We start from the raw sequence: 18,119 nt of genomic DNA on the forward strand, positions 1-18,119 counted from the left end.
TAATTTGTACTGGTAAAAGGGAAAAGCTCCAAAAGGCTGCTGCCTGCAAGTCTTCTACTGTTTCTAGTCACTCTGATAATAATAATTTTAATTGATATTCCTCCAGATCAAAAGGCTGAATATGAAACTATCCGGTTCTCTTGGGCAGAGCCCGATTACGTTTGTTGTTAAATAAAAAAAAAGTCACATTTTCATGAAACAGAGGTAGAATATGGATCCAAACCGAGCAAGCAGAAAATAGGGTTGACCGATGCATTATAAATGTAATGCTTTTTTACCAAAAAAAAAAAAAAAAAAAAAATACTAAATATACAATTTGCTTGATAATGCTTGCTCGTTGCTTTGTAAAAGCTCTTTGGGGGGCATTTTTAACATTGTATTGGCTCCGGCTAGTTCGCAGATCTTGCTCTGTCTTAGCAACCTACATAAAATAATTTTTTTTTTATGCAACACTGTCCCAAAGAGCTGCTTCACCTGGGACATGTGTTCCTTATCAGGTTTTGTGTAACACATAGATATAAATACATAGAATTTAATATAGTTTTTACCACTTGCTGTGATTAGTGTACATTGCATGTTCAGCACCACCAGGAGGAGCTTAAGGGTAGGACCCTGCCGGGAGTTTCAGACAGACCTGACCTGATCCACTCTTCACACCTGTGCATGGGGACAGGCGGTGTTGCAGAGAAGGTGGCAGTGAGGCGAGTTTGTAGGACAGCTTGCCCAAAAAAAATTCAATTATTCACAAGTGCCCCCATTTAGTGCGGTTTTCATTTTTTTTGTTTTGTTGTTAGAATTTCGAGACTCATAGGTTAGTGTTGCTTTACTTTAATGACATTGTCAGTGTAGGGTAGCCCATGTATTGACTGATAATTGATCATGTTTGTGTCTATGGAAGTCCATCTGGGTCAAAAATGTATTATTTAGTACATGTTTCAATATTTAGTACATGTTGTAATTCTAATTATTACACATGTTAATTTGGCCAATCAGATAACTAAAAATAAAATGAGAAACAATGAATTTAAAGAAAATTGTAATAGTATGTATAATATATTATCAGTGTATTATTATTTTTTTTTAAACCTGTGCTCATTAGTTGGTTTTGTGCATTTTCATTTGCAAGTGAACTGTGACATTAGGGCCTTATCGAGCATAGTATTCTGCAATTTTGAATACAGACTTTGGACCAGAGTTTTGTACCCCTATCCTAATTCCTGCTGCACAGTGAACGTACAGTATGAATCAAAATGAAAAAGTGTAGAAACTAATCAATATACAACAAAATTATAAGGATTTTGGAAAAGATAAAGTATTGTAAGCTTATGATGGCATGATCAACAACAAGAAGGATGGATTTGTTAAAAATACTTTAATAACATGTATCAAACACAAATGTCAACAAAAAAAATACTTGCAATTTACTGTTTTATTTTTTCCTTAATATAAAAAGCAGAGGTGAACATGTATTTAATATGTATTTTACAATAATAATTGTTCATTCTTGTACAATTACATACATCCGTGAAAACAGTACAATAAACCTAACACCCCCGCGTCCTTAAAAATAGTATTTGTTGAACCATTATTATTTTACAAATTCTAGCACAGGAATTTAGCTGAAGGAAGCGTGTTTTAAAGTATCTGGTACAGCAATATATTTTAATCAAACAGTACCTTTAAAAAAATAATAAATAAATAAAAAAAATTAAATTGTTTCTTTACAAAAACGTGATTCTAAGACCTTCTGGAAACAGCGGGTTATGCGACCTCTGCAGGACATAGCTGGAATAACACCCTTGAAAAGATTTTAAAACTAGTTATGCTGTATATATGCATAGCCTGTACATCTTCAAATCTGGAAGATGCTGTGATTAAAATAACTAACTTTTTGAATAGTATACATGTATATACTTATTTGAGAAATGTATTTCAGAGGTCGAATACAGCATGAATCCCATCAGTTAAAAAGTATGCTGTCCTGATCACCTGATTATAGATCAGTGCTGGACGCAATTAAACATTGTATTCTGAACATTTACTGCACCAGAAAACCTTGCTTCCTTTTGCTAAAACCCTGATAAATAACGCTATAAAGTCCAGTGTAACACGTGTATCGTAGCCTCAGAAAAGAATTATTTAAGTCCAGTAGGCATTGTTTGTACATGTACAGTAATAACTTACAGAAAAGTTCTGCACTTTAGAAGAAACACAGCATACTGTTTTAATTTTGCAAATCTGTGGATGTACACATTGGTTTGAAATAAATAAGAATGTCCTTTCACTGTTTAACTGTTAACTGTTCTGGGGTTTAATTAAAGTACCAATATCCAAAACAATGCAGATAATTGTATTTGTCTTATTCATCTCTTCTACGTGTCAGATATTTTAGGGTGTTCCTGGCTATACATATGTTAAAGTAGGCATGTATTGTTATTGCTCTTCTTCGAGAAAACGATAATAGCAGGGCCACGGTTAAAACTAAATCTCAAATCACCAGCGGTTTTATTCATTTATTTATTTTTTTAAAGAGCGTCCCAAATTACAGAGGACAAAAGCTAATAGAAAAAAAAAAAAAAAAGGCAGGTGATAAGTAATTAATACAGAAACGAACGTGTAAAAGCTAATGTTCTGCATAATGTTCAGTTTAAACTAATTTATTGGTATCGGTTTATTACATAATTCCACAATTCACCCTTCTGTTCAGACCTTGCCGAATATGGTAACCGTAGAGACACGTTGCCCTTACATCACCCTAACTAGGTTAGTCTTACCTGGAGCAGCTGTATACATGACAAGCTCTGTTCTAGCAAAACAGAAAAAAAAAAACAAGGCTGATCGGCGGATACTGGTTGCCATGGCCAATTGCCATGGCAACGAGCAAGAGGCTCAATTGTATTTGCATGTAAAACACAAAGCGTGCTGGTTAGGCTAATACTTTGAAAATACTAAGATACCAAATAGAGCATCGTTAAGGAGTACATATTTGTTGCTCTATCAATTTTGTACCTAAAAGCAGATGTTTATGCCCATTGCCAGTCACTCATCTGGAAACACATCTTTTTTTGGGTGCTGTAATTACTATTTCATTTTTGGAGCCTGACAATCATCATAATAAACCTATGATACATTACAGAGACTGCCAAGAAAAACCATAGGCCTGTGCTACATACTGGTACTCAGTTGTGCTCAGTAATAAAGGAATAAATGTATTTTTCACTGTCTTTGTTCATCTTCAGTTAATTTATGTTAGTTATGCTCAGTTTCTGAATGGTAGCAAACACTGAGTAAACATATTTTCAAAATATACTTGAATATTAGATTTTTTTTTTTTTTTTGGGGGGGGGGGGGTGGGGGGGGATTCTAAAATCCAAAAAAATATATATATATGGGTTTACATAAATGAAATATTGAGCAGTCCATAGACACTTTTCTCTGAATATTTTGATCAATCTGGTTTCCTGTCATGTTGCAAAGTTTTAACAAAACAGAACACGTTAATATTGCACTAGAAGTCAGCATATTTGATGAAGCAAATTAATTATTATTTATTAATTTTTTAACATGAATGCGATTTGCTTAGTCCTTTGTTATACCACAAACGCCCCAGGTGAATGTGTGGCTTCTCGCTCTGCCCCCCCCCCCCCCCCCCCCAATAATGAGTCCTGCAGCAGAGGGGCAAAGCCTAGGGGTCAGTTGTAATAATGGTGCATTTCTGTCCAGTTTGTTACCCATTCTTTTTTATTTGGGCTCTTGGTTAGGAAGCCTTCGTTGAACTGGTAGCGTTCTTCTTTGCGGATTTTCACTGCATGGTACTTCGGCATTACCCTGTAAAAGCTTGTTCTCTTAAAGAAGCCACACTGCAATGTAAAAACAAGAAGAGAAGCCATTAGCAACATGGAAAGATGGCATGAGAGCTGCTTAAAATAGTCATTCCTTAATAAAAAAAACCTTTAGAAGCAGCTATACACAATGATATCCAGTGACAATGTAATAGTTCTTTTCATATTAGTATTTTTGTTTGTCTGAAAGGCAGCAAAATTCAAATTCAAATCTCAGACACTCAAACTCATTACATACCAGTTTTTTTGTTTGTTTGTTTGTTTTCTCCCCAATTTGGAATGCCAAATAATGGTTTTTATCCCGGCTCACCGCTGCAAATCCCGTGCCGACTCAGGAAACGGCGGCAGACACACACGTCCTCCGAAACGTGTCCCGCCAAGCCGTCTTTTGATCCGAGTGGCTTCTACAGCAGACCCACAGGCATCCTATCGGCAAAAGGAGTCGCTGGTGTGCGGTCAACCGCGGATTACCCTGCCCACCCGGGCGGCGCTCGGCCAATTGTGCGCCGCCCCTTGGCAACTCCCAGCCACGATCGGCGAGGGCATAACCTGGACTCGAACTAGCGATCTCCAGGCGCATATAGGGCGCATCCTGCACTCCACGCAGAGCGCCTTTACTGGATGCGCCACTCGGGAGCCCACATACCAGTTTTTAATTTACACAGTAGGCTATTAACACTGTAATACATGCATTAGTTAAGTTTTCTCTAGCAAATATAATTTATTGGTAATAGTAGTAACATTCGTCAAAATTAGTGGAGGATCTTTAAATATATATTAGCAGTTAGGTATTAGAAGTGATACAGAAAAAAATAAAAAGAGAAACTAAAGAGGTAAAGTCAGCTACTCCATTATCTAGCAAACACAGTACGTGAGCCTGTCACAGGACCAAGAGAAGAGGGTTATCTAAAAGATTGGAAGAAAGCAAATTAGTAAAAGGTTAGACAGCAGGAAGACACTAAAGACAACGGAGAAGGAGCATCAAAAGCAGTTCATCATGAAAGAGGGGGGAAAGCAGCTGGTTATTTCTAACAGTTAAAGATGGTCACAGCAAAGTGGGCATCTGACCATCCAGAAAAGGAAAAAAAGGACACATGAAGAAAACAGATCCCTGGTTCTCTTTTTATGGTACTGCCCAATTATTACCAATGAACCCCGGTGAAATGTGCCTATGGCCCCGAAGGGCCCTTTCTCAGTAGTCCTCGGTCAGCCTCTCTGTCTCAGAGGGCTGGATCTTCATCTCCGCTTTCTGACCCTTGGCCTCGTACATTTCCCTCCTGCTGGCCCGCTTGAAGAAGCCACACTGAGGGGAATCAGGGGAGGCAGGTTAGCCACTGCAGCGCTACACTGTACCGATACTAAGAACCAGGCAAGCCACTGGGATGCCGTACCTCCACACCTCTACACCTCTACACTGCGTTACACTTCAAACTATACCAAAGAATTGAATTGGCTGAAACACCATTACTGTCATCTAAAATGTAGCAAGATGAAAAACTAAAATATACAAGGCACTGAAAACGATTGTTCTAACTCACTAAGAGTATGCATGTACGTGTGTAGTTCTTCAAAATATTAGTCAGCAATTGTGCTAACTACATTCATTCTATTGAATTTTTAAAAAAAAATTCACACACATACAGCATATTCAACATTACCATCAGATTCCACTAGATGTCAGCATACCTTGTGAAATACAAAATACTGCATTTCAACCTGGAAGAATACAAGAGTCGTCTCAGGCCTGCATGAGTAAAGTTAAAAGCCTCTACCTTCCACAGCAGCAGTATGATTAACCCCAGTAGCAGAATTCCTGCCACCACAGCCACAATGATAATCCACAGTGCAATATCTCCAGGAGTCTCCTCTAGGATTTCAGAGTCCACTTCCAGGATGATCTAATGGGGAGACAGAGCAAAGATACAGCTCAACTAACAGCAGTGTTCTCCCCCTGAGCAGGCATTACGTGGCAGACTAATCACAGTCTCCTGAACAGAAGCCAAGGCTGCTTTATGAAAGACGTGATCGAAAACCCTGCTGTGCTACAAGCCCCTCCCTCTCTTGAAACCAACTTGCCTGCTTATAAAATGCACTACCCCACATACAAACAAAAAACTAAAACAGATAGGACTTGGGTGGAAAATGTGTTGTCCGCTGTACCCCATTCAGACACTATGTTTGCTAAATATGTTGAGGGTCCCTTAATAGCTAATCGTTGCAGCTTAATGAGCAATTAACTCCTCCACCTAGATATTCCTGCAGAACGAATGGCTAGGACATCTGCTGTACAGCAATGATGACTGTCACCACATTGAGGGGTGGATATAAGGATAGATGTACTGCAAACAGTTGCAGCAGCAAAATCTAAATTGCCAAGCAGCTAGGCTATTATTTTGCACTGCAGGCTATGTAACCTTAAGAGCAATGCAAATTACTCAACACGCACAAATAATGAGCTGCAATCATGAGTCAGTGCTGTCGGTGTTACCAGGAGGACATTTAACCAGGTGATGAAAAAGGTCAATTCAGCTGTTAGGTGTAGGATGACCTGCGGAGTGAGACGATAACGCTCTTTCCTCAAAGGTTTTCCTGTCTGTCCTTAAAGAGCCAAGTGTCGCTGCAACAGGCAGTGGACCACAGCAGCCACCCTGAGGCCAATGACAGGTGTGTGAAGGTGTGTGGTTTTATACAGCTCTTAATTACTCATGTCTACAATGGTTTGCACCTTGTAAGAGGCGGTGCAAAGTTTTTGGAGGTTCAGAAATTGTCCAAGCGCAAGGCAAAATCCTTACATCACATTATAATGTTTGCGCCCGCTTAGTATTCCAGATCCCTGCCCAGTTCTATGCACTTTTCTTCATTTGTATTCATTTGAATATCATTTAAATTGATTAATGATGTCAAAGTGCTAATTTGATAGCAGGTGCAGAATGCCATGTGAAAACCATTCTTTATATAAAACGCATTTTTAACATGGTTTGCACGTGCAAAACGCAGATTTTGGCCACAATATGGGTGTTTTGCAGCTGCAAATTACTTTGCACGTGTCCTTAGAGCAGCCCCTGAATGTCAAAAGCCATTTTAAATTTATTTGAGTATGTAAATTTTAAATTTATTTAAATCCCTATGTTGATGGGGCAGCCTTTTGTTTGTAATTGTTCATAAATGATCAACTATATCACAAAACATTAGCAAACAATCTTCAAAGTTGTTTTTCCATTTTTATTTTGAAAGACTGTTCTTACCGGATGTGTTGTCTCTGTCATTTTGATTGTTGGTTTCTTGGTGTCCAATTTCAGCGTTGCTTTGGCCTTCACTGTCACACGGCCTACTTCCGAGTAATCCTTTGGGAAGAAACAACAACTCACTCAACTGTGTGAGGCACAGAATTCAGAGGAAATCCAGGGTCACTTTCCTTCATTTATTTATTTTTTACATTTTTAAGACAGAATATTGTTTAGGAGTGTATGACATTTTGAAAACAGTGCAAATATATCCACTGCAAGATTCCAGTGTTGGTAGGAAACACTAGCTAGAAACAACTTGGGTGTATGGAGCAGCCTTATAAATTAACAATATATTTGATTTATTTTACAGTATCTGATTCCAAGAACTCATGGGAAAGTAGACTCAGGCTCCCTAAACGTATGCTAAAGAATGCCCACACAATTTTAAGTGTTACATAAAGGATGGTAGCCTTCACTAAATAACGATTGTAAAACAAGTGTGTAAAATGGAGAGGATTAAAATGGTTTCCCCTCAAAGTAACTGGCATGAGCTTGCTGCTTGAAAATTCTCACCTCCAGCAGTGTGCTGTTCCACACTCGTGCGCGGACGATCACAGTGGCCTTATTGGTCATGTTGAGAAGAGGGCAGCTGAAAGTGATGCAGTTTGCTGTTTTTTGAGAACAATCCTGAATGGAAACGGAAACAGGAACTAATTGAAATCTCAGGAAATAGGAAGCGTGGTGCACAAGACATGCGTGTACATTGCCAGCTTCATGTAAACGCCCTCATACTGTTGCTTACCAGAGTCACGGTTATTTTTCCCTTCTTTGACGTCGGCAGAGTTGATCCAGCCTCCAGGCCCTGAGGCAAGTCAGCCTCCCGCCTTCTCCTGTTTGATCCTCGACTAGGCAGCTAGACAAAAAACAACACAAGGACAGAGGATTCAGGTTACACCATGCAACCCTGTGCTCTTGAACATGTCTCTTTAGAAAAATAATGTCACTCCACGGAGGGGCCTATCGGCAGCTTTGATATAAAATGCTCAGTGAATAACTGACCTGTGGCAGGCATATTCCAAAAGTACTGGTTGGTGGTCGTCTTCGAATTGAAAGGGAACTGCATTTGTCAGACGCTAAATCGCTAAATTTGTGAATGGATATTACTTTTTATATATTAAATACACATTATTTTTCTCTCCAGATAAGAACTACTTTGAATGGTTTTCAATTCAATTGGAAATGTTTTGTATAAACTCAAAGGGGTGGTTTCACAAAACCTTAGCAAAGTGTTAAATCCATGTATGTATCCTCGTTCTCATGACCGCACTGGTATCACAATGGTCATCTTTCGACTACTATTGCTGTGTCAGGAAAACTGGACAATATTTATAACACAATACAATCCAAATTTATTTTTATATAGCGCCCTTCATGCCAAGTCGTCCCAGAGCGCTGTACAAAGTTAAAAACAAAATAAAGTAGCTCATGTGTACAATACACTGCTGTTATAACCAATTACTTGAAAGCACATTATGTATGGTTTTCAATTTAGATTTAAAATAATCCAGAGTTATTAACAACCGAGAAGCACAACAGAAAGAAAAACAGACAGGCTGCTATACACTCACTGTAAGATTGAGAGGATTGACAATGTCTCCTTTTGGAACACAGTGGCTCTCTGCCGTTCCCTTTGTCACAATCTCAGTCAAGTACAGTAGCCACTTGCCATTGGCGACTTCATAGGGCCAATCAAACACCACTGCTAAGGTAGCCATACTGCCCAGGGGCTCCCCTTTTACTGCAACCTTTGGGGGGGGGGACAGAGAACAAAATAATGAATTAGTACATTTTTTTTAGGCGGTAACGAATGAGAGGACTATTGCAATACGATTTAATTCTGTGTCATAGATTTTGGAATCGTGCATCAACTATTCCTTCTGATGAAACACAATTAAACGGTTCTTTGTATCCTGACACGATGACTACATGGGCCATTCTGGAGACTAGCTCAACTCCAATTTCCCACTTACAGTAGACAGACATCCTTCCAGAACAAATTAAACCCCTGTGTCAGATCAGTGCCATCCATGGTAGCTCTTCTTTACTTATACTTTTGTATAGGAATCTGCTGAACTTTCACATTTCCATTACCAACCCTTCCAAAATCTGCAACACTGAAAAGCTCCAGACCCACAATTACTCCAACACAGGCTGCCAAAATACTGTATCGTAACGTTTTAACAAAACAGGAAATGTTTTTAAAATCGAGGCTCTGCTACTAATGAGATGAACATTTTCGTTGCCTGCCTACCAACAACAAAGTACAGATTAAGCGCTGATTTATGCTGTGTACTTGATGTCAGTAAACATTTTGCCATGATTAGTATTTTCTTTTTGCTTTTGAATACATTTGTGTTCTCCAGGGCTTGGTAAACAAATCTTAGAAGACAACTTCTGATTGGTCTGCCCTAAGACAGATTGGAATGATAGGGGAGGATGACATCCGATACATAACAAATTGCCATAGTAGTAGCAGATTTAAAAACAGTCTAATCATGTTTACATCACAGTAAATCAAAAGGTTGGACTCACATTAAATGTGTACTCCACTGGGCTTCCCACATCTTCTGCTTTTTTCATGGCTGATTCACCCATCACTGACCCACTGAAATAGGTTAGCTGTCTTCCATTGTCCCTGTACCACAATGCAAACTGGGGGTTACATTTCTAATTTCTAAATTACAGCTTTATGTAACAAGCACATAAAGTACATTGGCAGCATGTTGAACAGAAACATTCAAGTGGTTCCCAAATCTGAGCAGATAAAAGAGTTTATTAATAATAACAATATCTTTATATAGCGCCTTTCATGTTGGACCACCATCATAAAGCGCTTTACAGAGGTAGGCTGTGAACTGTGCATTATATGCAGAGTCACTTACAATAGGACATTGATTTAACATCTCATCCACAACAGCACAAGAAGGCTAAGTGACTTGCTCAGGGTCACACAGTGACAGTGTCTGTGGCAGAGGTGGGATTTGAACCGGTGGCCTTCTGGTTACAAGCCCTGGACTTTGACCACTGGACCACACTGCCTCCTAAAATTAGTTGACAGTGACAAGGAAAAATTCTGACATCATCAAAATAAATATTTATTCAAGTTTCATCAAATTGGATGACCGGTTCTCAAGACAAAGCTAAAAATGTCTTGTTTTGCATCACCTATAATTTTAGAACTGAGACACAGAGTCATGTCCAACAGACATAACTTAGATATTTTATTTAACATCATGTAATCAAAAAAAAAGAAAAAAGATTTTGCAAAAGTCTACCGGAAGCTATAATAGTGCAGTTGGCACCGCTTTATCGGGAGGCCTCTGGAGACATAAAAATATCCCGAATAAGCGGCTGTCCCGACAAACAAGATGTTCGAGAGGACATCCGCAAGAGAGAAGTATTTTTTTAAAATTTCTAAATGAAAAGAAAAAGAATGATATCACATCACATTATGAATAAATGTTAAATACATCATTTAAAATATAATTGTTCGTTTTTTTTTTTTTTATTCCTAAACAAAATTAAATCGCTGTTTTTATATTTCTAAATTAAATAAAAAAAGAATGAAATCACAAGGCAAGACATCTGCGATGTTGACACGCCAACCGTCTTTCCCACAGCAGTCTTTACCAATGACAGCCTGAGAAACCACAGGACCCCAGCTCCTTCAAGAGTTCAACGTGGCTTACAGAATTTATGCAAGTCACAGTGTAATGACAGCACTGCGCCACGCAAACCTGTGTTGCTCTGAAAAGCGATTGCCATTCATCATTTTAAAATACTGTATCCCAATTAAATGAAGTAATGTCCCAATTGAACATCATAAATAGCATTGGGAAGAACCGCCTCCTAGAGTTCTCTCCCATTTAAACAGAAATCCCGATTACCAGTATCCATATTAGGTGCTGCCGACTGTAGTACAGTATTTCATGTACGATTTTGAAATGTAAATTTATGTCAATATATGAAAACCAACAAAGTGGTATGTTATTCAATATGTTAATGTAACACTATTCGATATTATGAAGAAAAAATTGTTAACTCTACAGGATGATGCAAAACCATAGCTGCATATATGGGTGCTGAAAGAAGATTAAGAAAAATAACTAAATAAACGTACTAACCAACACTAAACGATATATGTTATCTGACTGGGAATACTCACACAGAGAAGGAGGCTTGCACTGAGTACTGTATTTGCAATACGACAGGCACTGGATTCAGGTCATCCTGTTCACTCTGCCTGTAGGACACAAGAGAGGAAACATCTGTCAACATCAGCACATGAAATCTATCTGAATAAAATCTCTTTACTTTAATCAGACAGCCTTTGTGGCATCCCATGGTTCTCCCTAGACCCTATTAGGGAAACAGTTCCATTAGCATATGAAGGATAAAGAATGCCAGCTAATATATAGCCCATACTGAAAATGCTAATGTTGTAAGTGTTTATTCTGTAACATGTGTCGAGTATCATAAAAACACCATTTTAAAAAAAAAAGAAAAAAATGAACAACTCTTAATTTCTGTCTTTTTTCTTGAGCTGTAGCAGAGCTTAAATAAATCATTTATAACCACTAGCTTTTACAGCCGGAGCAGCAGAAGAGTGATGTGTAGAACTTTCAAGTAAGGAGGAGGCTAATGTCCCTGCAGCTGAAACTACCTTGGGAAATGGAAACAAACACGGTCTGTTTTCTGTAAATTGTACAGAAGGTCAAACTGTAGAACTAGTAAAGGAATAACATTTGAGTATAAACTTAATCTGGATTGTGAGACTCACGTGGAGAGCTGGAGCTCGGCTTCAATCTGTTGTGTGTTGAGGGTGATTCCAGAGGCTTCAAAAATGAGCCGGATTGTTTCCTGGAAATGTAACACAGTGTCAAGTAAGTGGACCTGAAACATCAGTCAAAGTCTTCAGACAGTAATGCCTCGAGCTTGCAACAACAATTTAAAATGTTAAGGAAGCCTAAAGGGCTGTTCACACAAGACGCAGCACGGCACTAACAATTGTTTTCAATGAAGACGGTCACACGCAGCGGCAGAGGGAAGTGGCACTCAAGCAGCACCGCAGAACGGCACACAGGAGATACATTATTTTCAACTTTCGCTGCACCGCACCATGACGTAAACTACCAGCAACCAATCAGGGGAAAGTAGGAGGCTTTGTTGTGAGGAAGAAAAAAAAAAAAGTACAATGAAGAAAAGCTTGTAGTTCTGATTTCTGATTTTTCTAGAGTTGTATAATACAACGTTTAGGTAGGTTTGAAATCTGCCTCCATCAAACCGGAGCTCCTGTATCAGCCAATGATATTTCACCATACCTTTCTTTTCTTGTCAAGGACCCACAGCGATCTTAAATTTCTCCAGTAGAGCAGGGCGATCGCAATTATCTTTTTTGTTTGTTCGCTGTTCATTGTTCCTGGTATTGTTGTGTTGTTAGATGCACAGTACCACTGAGTGTTGCTGCGTTTACAGTCCATTAAAAAAAACGTTTGATATATTGGGGTGACAGTAGCTGCATTTTTTAATCGTGTGTATAATGCTCAATAATATCAATGTATAATGATGCCTTTAACTGTCTTTACCTATACCGAGCAAACCAGACAAAACTCAAAGAAAAAAGAAGAGAAAAAATAAATTTAAAATGTTTTTATTTTTTTAAAAAATTGCCTGACTATAAGACCCATTGGTAGCCCCGGGGGATTATGATGATACTACTACACCCCCTACTTACGGGATTAATACACAGGGGGGGGGGGGGGGTTGAAATATTTTTATATATATATATATATATATATATATATATATATATATTTTTTTTTTTTTTTTTTTTAAGTTGGTGTCTTCTGTACATGCAGCAGTGATGTAACAACAGACCTCCCACTAACTTTCCCCTGCCGCATTTGGTGGAAACAGTGGTCTGCAATGACTGCAGAGCAATGCGCAAGGAGGTGGCACGCGCGCCGCGTCCGGTGTGAACACCGGTAATATATCTAGAGAACAATGTTTAAAATAGTGAGCTCATGGTAGCTGTGTGATAAGAGTGAATTTAGGACAGCTCCTACTGGAATCTGCCAGTGTTACATACTGTACCTCTTGTTCGCTTTTGAATGGGTTTCCTAGTTCACAGATCACCGTCTCTTCAGCATGACACTCAATGTTGTTATCCTGCAAATACAAGTGAAGCAGCCTTGTCATTAAACTATACAGTAATTTCCAGGATTGAATGCAATCCACCCTTTTCAGGAGAATTTCTGTATTGTTTGCGGGTGGCGCATTATAAACTGTAATTCTCCTAAAGGTGCACGGTATACTAGGCTTACAGTACTATATAGTATGTGACAGGTATTGACAGTACACACTGGGTGTCGTGTGCAATACACAAGGTGTGTGTTATATTGAGATTTACATGCCAACATACACAATAATTTTAATCAAAAAATGTAATTGAAACAGTAAAGCAGACACAGTACAACAAAATACCTTTGTTGATTAATTCAATGATTCAGACTGAAGTATATTTGAGGGTTTAAGATCACCCTTCAGTAAAGGGAGATAAGGCTACTTACCGATCGGACCCCCGAATACTGCAGCGCCGTAGGGAGGGTAATGTTGAGGATGGCTTGGTGGGCGTCCTCAGCTTCACGAGTGTTAGTGCGCAGATTGGTCACGTTCACAACGAGAAGGAGCTTCTTCACATCAGGGCTGTACTGCAGGACTTGCTTCCCAGCCTTGCTACTCAGGGAGGGAAAATGGAGAGGAGAGAGGAAAACTCTTTAGTACATGTAGGGATTTCAGAACAGCAAACAAGAACGACAATGTTTCAGAAACGTTCTTATGAATAATTTAAGGCCCAAAAGCTCATGCTTCTCTTAAACACTCAACAAACCATAATGCATAGGATTCATAAGAGACACAGCAAATGGAAACAAGTTCCAAAGTTTGCTGGGCAAGTTCCTAGGAATCCCAGGATTTATGGATCAACTGTGCATATCAACTGAAACAAAAGTACCTGGGCAGTTGTTCTTCGGGGGCAAAGGAGGCGAAGGCTGCAGTCATCTGTAGGTTACTTCTGCACCTGTTGTCTGCTCCACATTTCTTATGGAAGTGAATCTGAAAGAAAACATGATGACTTTATCCCATATTTCAATAGCTTTTAAGAATCTACGCTGGTGTAGCTGTCATTTGCAAGACATCTTTGCAGCTGTCCTTCAGCTACCACTGCCTCATCGTACAGGACAGTTGTTATAGTGCCAAAATCAAATTTGCAAGAAAGCACTTGAGTCACCATCTCATCTACCTCTTGTGTGTCTCGGTGGGTTTGCTCTTCACTTAACACTGGGTAGGCATCCAAGCTCTGAATGTCCCTGCGCCTCCTTGCCGTCTTCTCATAGATGGAATAGTTCAGCACAAACTCAATTGGGTGCAGCTTGTCTTGAATGTTATCCTGTAAGGGGAAAACCAAAGAACTCTTGAGGCACACTAATAAGAGTGTCAAATTCAACCGTTTACTAAAAAACGCTGACAACGCTGCTTACTGTCAGTATGAGCTTGATAGTCTGACATTTGGTCTCTGGCATGGAGAAGTAGCCCTCATAGACTGATAGAGAACTTGGCTTGAGAAACTTCACACGAGGAGAGCGGCGGTCTGCGTCTGCTTCTAGCCTGTACTTAAGAGCTGTAGAATTGAAGACATTGTTTTCAGTATTCTTCTACAGACTAGTTTACAATGACAGCTTTAGATAGATAGATTGATAGATAGATAGATAAATAGATCGATATAGACAGAGAGAGAGAGAGAGCATGCTTGGTGGTCTCCTTTTTAGTCCAAGTTAATTATAAGAAGTAAATAAATAAAATCAGCTCTTAAGCGTTTCCTGTAAATCAATATAATGATCAAAAAAGAACATTAAAGTTACATTTAAATGTACTCACTGATGTTCTTTTGAAATGTTGTGTTTCCGTTGCTGAGAATATAGGAGAAACACAGCTTCACCTTAATACTGTAAAACAATAACAAAAAATTAGAACAAACACAGAATTTGTCTTGCCCTATAAAAAACAAAACAAAACAAAAAAATGCATAATTTGTCCACCAGGTGGCATGTGTTCAAGAAAATGTGTGTTTCCTGTAATAGTTTTCGAATTATACAACAACTCTCAAGCGCTCAATCTTTTTTGGGGGGTACTATTGTTATTATGAACTCCCAAGTAAAATTACGGACAGCCAGTAAAAAAAAAACTCGTAAATAACAAAAAAGTCTCTGATTTTGGATCTAAATAAGATGGTATACTTTGTATTGCTTTGCGACTTTCCCAATCAGCTTGAATGACATATACCTACACCTTATGAGATGGCAGGGAAAAGTACAAAACAAAGAATGACAATTAGTAATACTGTGCTAAAATGAGTACGGGTTCAAGTAGCCAAAACACAGCGGGAGACGTCGTCCAGCTTGCAATGCTTTTCCCCCCAGATTGTTCTTGGAAATACGCTGGGTAGCCTAAAAATTGAATTTCTGCAGTACCAAGTGACTGACGACTGATCTAAGACAGACCTGGCGGCTGATGAATACTGGCACAAAATTGCGGAGAGACACATTTTCCTACACTTGCCAAGTTTGGCATTAACACGTTGCCACGCTGTATTGCAGAAAAAGAACAAGTTTTTCACAGAACTTCGTAAAAACAGGCATAAGAAATCAACTGTCTATAGACATTCTGGATCGAATTCTGACTGTCAAGACTGCTGTTAAAAACAACAGCAGCTCCAGACCAACGAAGCTAGCGATCCATTCTGCAAATGTCCATGTATGACCAAAAGAAGTAAATGAGACCTAAAGTAATGTATGTACATAAAATAGCCTGTTTTATAATGTCTTTTATTGTTTCAGATTTTTTTTTTTATGATTTCAGTAAAAATAACAGTATCAGTAAAAAAAAAAAAATGTCAGTAAAAACTAAATTGTTATGAACAGAAAAATAATACAAAGTTGTATTTTCGGGCTTTAGGCAATTTTTAAAGGAGCATTTAAATCATTCTTTCTTCCTCTTTTATCAATCTGCAAAAGTTCCGGTATGGATGACACAGAAAAGGAGCCTCAAACAGGTTTGCTTACATTGGGCAATACTAGTGTAGTCCATATGTGTTGTGTAAGTAACAGACAGACTGGTACACATTACTGAAAGGCAGGCAAAACCAAGGCCTATATCTCAATATTATTTTGGCATTTAAAGCTTCTTTCTGAATGGCTTTATACTAACCAGGAGTCATCAGTGCAGTTGGCAGGATCCACGATATTTGGGCTCACATTGAATGTTTTGGAGAGCTGGATAACTGGACGAGCTCTGAGAAAGAAATGTTCAAAAGCTGAATTACCATCTAAATGAAGTAGCATAAAAGCGCGCCAGACATTAAGTAACTGACCTCGACCCATTTTCCCCAGAGACGTGATCTACCTGGGTACCGTGTTCAATAACTTCTCGTTATTCACGCTAATTCCATATAATTGGTTTCAATGTTATGTTGTTCTCTATTTCCTCAAGGCCTGTGTACCCTTACCTGAGTAGTGCAATCTTATCATCCAAGCTGCCCACAAGGATATCTGGGTAAGAATTATCATCAACATCTAGGCCGCCGTTGATGGCGTATCCAAACACCTTGATGCCGCTAGCGCCAATCTCATTGCCGTCAATCACCTGCCGAAAACACGTTCAAGTGTAAGAATCGTCCTACACATGCTGAAATGAGTTTGCAGTTGCGATCAAGCAGTATGATTTACACAACAATCAGGTGTTTTTTTTTTAAATTAAAAAAAAAAAAAAAAGAAGGATTTGGGGTGGTGGAAAACTAAAATAAGAACCCCTTTTACAAGTGCATACTTCAGCCAGAAATGTAACCACGTTGGACTGGAGAGAGGCCTACCTGTTTGGGTTCTTTGGAAAGTCCCTCTTTGCTGCTGCAGTAAAGGAACACCTTGCCAGATCCATCAAAGGGAGCACCGATGGCAATGTCTGAAATAAGAAGCAGTGATATGAGAGACCCAGAGAGCCATCCAACCTGGGGGTGCATCCTTTCAAACAGCCAGGAAACCTCCAGGCCACAGCTCACATTTCCAGAGAACCACATGAAACACGGGTGGGTTTTACTGTGGGGTTGTGACCCGGTTTGCATTGCATTCTTTTTACAGTATTTCATAGTTTTTTCATGTCTGGATTAGTTTTAGAATTAAAACAGATGATGATGCAGGAAGCATTCATTCAGCAAAATGTGCTTTTATCGAAAGTGGTTTCTACAGCTAGTTAGAAAAGTCAGTCATCCCTTGTCTGTCACAATTCAATGTAATTGGGGTCTGGTATCAGCTAATGCTTTCATCAGAAGAGGCTCAAAAATAAGGTTGTTGAGGAGAAATGTAAAACGTGTTTTTGTGTGCGCAACTCCAAATCAAAATTCATGATGTTTAAATGGTTATTTTAGCTTCACCCAACTCTGAACTGTAATACCTATTTTATTTTGCCTATGGGGGTTTACCTTCAAAGCCATCCTGGTTAACGTCTCCCACGCTGGCAACGGCAAACCCAAACCCTGAGCCGCTGACTCCCTTCAGGACCAGAGTGGAGGTGTTCTGGAAAACCCCGCCCTCGTTCATGAATATGTAAACGGCTCCTCCTTTTTCCTTCTTCCGGTCGAAATAGAATGGAGCTCCGACGAGCAGGTCCTTCCAGCTGTTCCATGACAACAAAATGAGAGAGCGTGCGATTAAAGATTCCTTAAGCTCATCTGGTGCACTCTTAGCTTTGAAGCGAGAAGGTGGTTGAGAGTTCAGATGGGTGACCCCTCACATACCTTTCCAGTCACATTTTTAATAAGTAAGCTTTAAAGTCAATTCTTGACATTATGACCTTATCATAATTAGAGTGTTGACTGCTTGAATTAGGAAAGGAAGGCACTGCCTAGTACAGAGTGCAATGCAATATTCTCATTGCTTTC

At 39.1% G+C, this 18,119-nt stretch overlaps 1 protein-coding gene across 1 annotated transcript in view; it reads right to left on the bottom strand.

Annotated features, from left to right (window-relative positions):
• Positions 1-3,352: 3,352 nt before the first annotated feature.
• itga3b (integrin, alpha 3b) overlaps positions 3,353-18,119 on the bottom strand; it is a 40,220-nt gene continuing 25,453 nt past the window's right edge. The window contains exons 7-26 of the mRNA XM_041231513.1: positions 17,661-17,854; positions 17,055-17,143; positions 16,692-16,828; positions 16,394-16,477; positions 15,065-15,132; positions 14,668-14,807; positions 14,430-14,576; positions 14,142-14,242; positions 13,699-13,864; positions 13,223-13,297; positions 11,910-11,989; positions 11,295-11,372; positions 9,662-9,764; positions 8,698-8,874; positions 7,872-7,982; positions 7,643-7,756; positions 7,088-7,186; positions 5,615-5,740; positions 4,989-5,145; positions 3,353-3,860 (exon numbers count right to left, since the gene is read on the bottom strand). Of these exons, the coding sequence (XP_041087447.1) occupies positions 5,035-5,145; positions 5,615-5,740; positions 7,088-7,186; positions 7,643-7,756; positions 7,872-7,982; positions 8,698-8,874; positions 9,662-9,764; positions 11,295-11,372; positions 11,910-11,989; positions 13,223-13,297; positions 13,699-13,864; positions 14,142-14,242; positions 14,430-14,576; positions 14,668-14,807; positions 15,065-15,132; positions 16,394-16,477; positions 16,692-16,828; positions 17,055-17,143; positions 17,661-17,854 (2,200 nt within the window). The 3' untranslated portion in view covers positions 3,353-3,860; positions 4,989-5,034. The remainder of the gene's footprint in view (positions 3,861-4,988; positions 5,146-5,614; positions 5,741-7,087; positions 7,187-7,642; positions 7,757-7,871; positions 7,983-8,697; positions 8,875-9,661; positions 9,765-11,294; positions 11,373-11,909; positions 11,990-13,222; positions 13,298-13,698; positions 13,865-14,141; positions 14,243-14,429; positions 14,577-14,667; positions 14,808-15,064; positions 15,133-16,393; positions 16,478-16,691; positions 16,829-17,054; positions 17,144-17,660; positions 17,855-18,119) is intronic.

This window comes from Polyodon spathula, chromosome 28 (assembly GCF_017654505.1).
Source record: "Polyodon spathula isolate WHYD16114869_AA chromosome 28, ASM1765450v1, whole genome shotgun sequence".
Lineage (NCBI taxonomy): Eukaryota > Metazoa > Chordata > Actinopteri > Acipenseriformes > Polyodontidae > Polyodon > Polyodon spathula.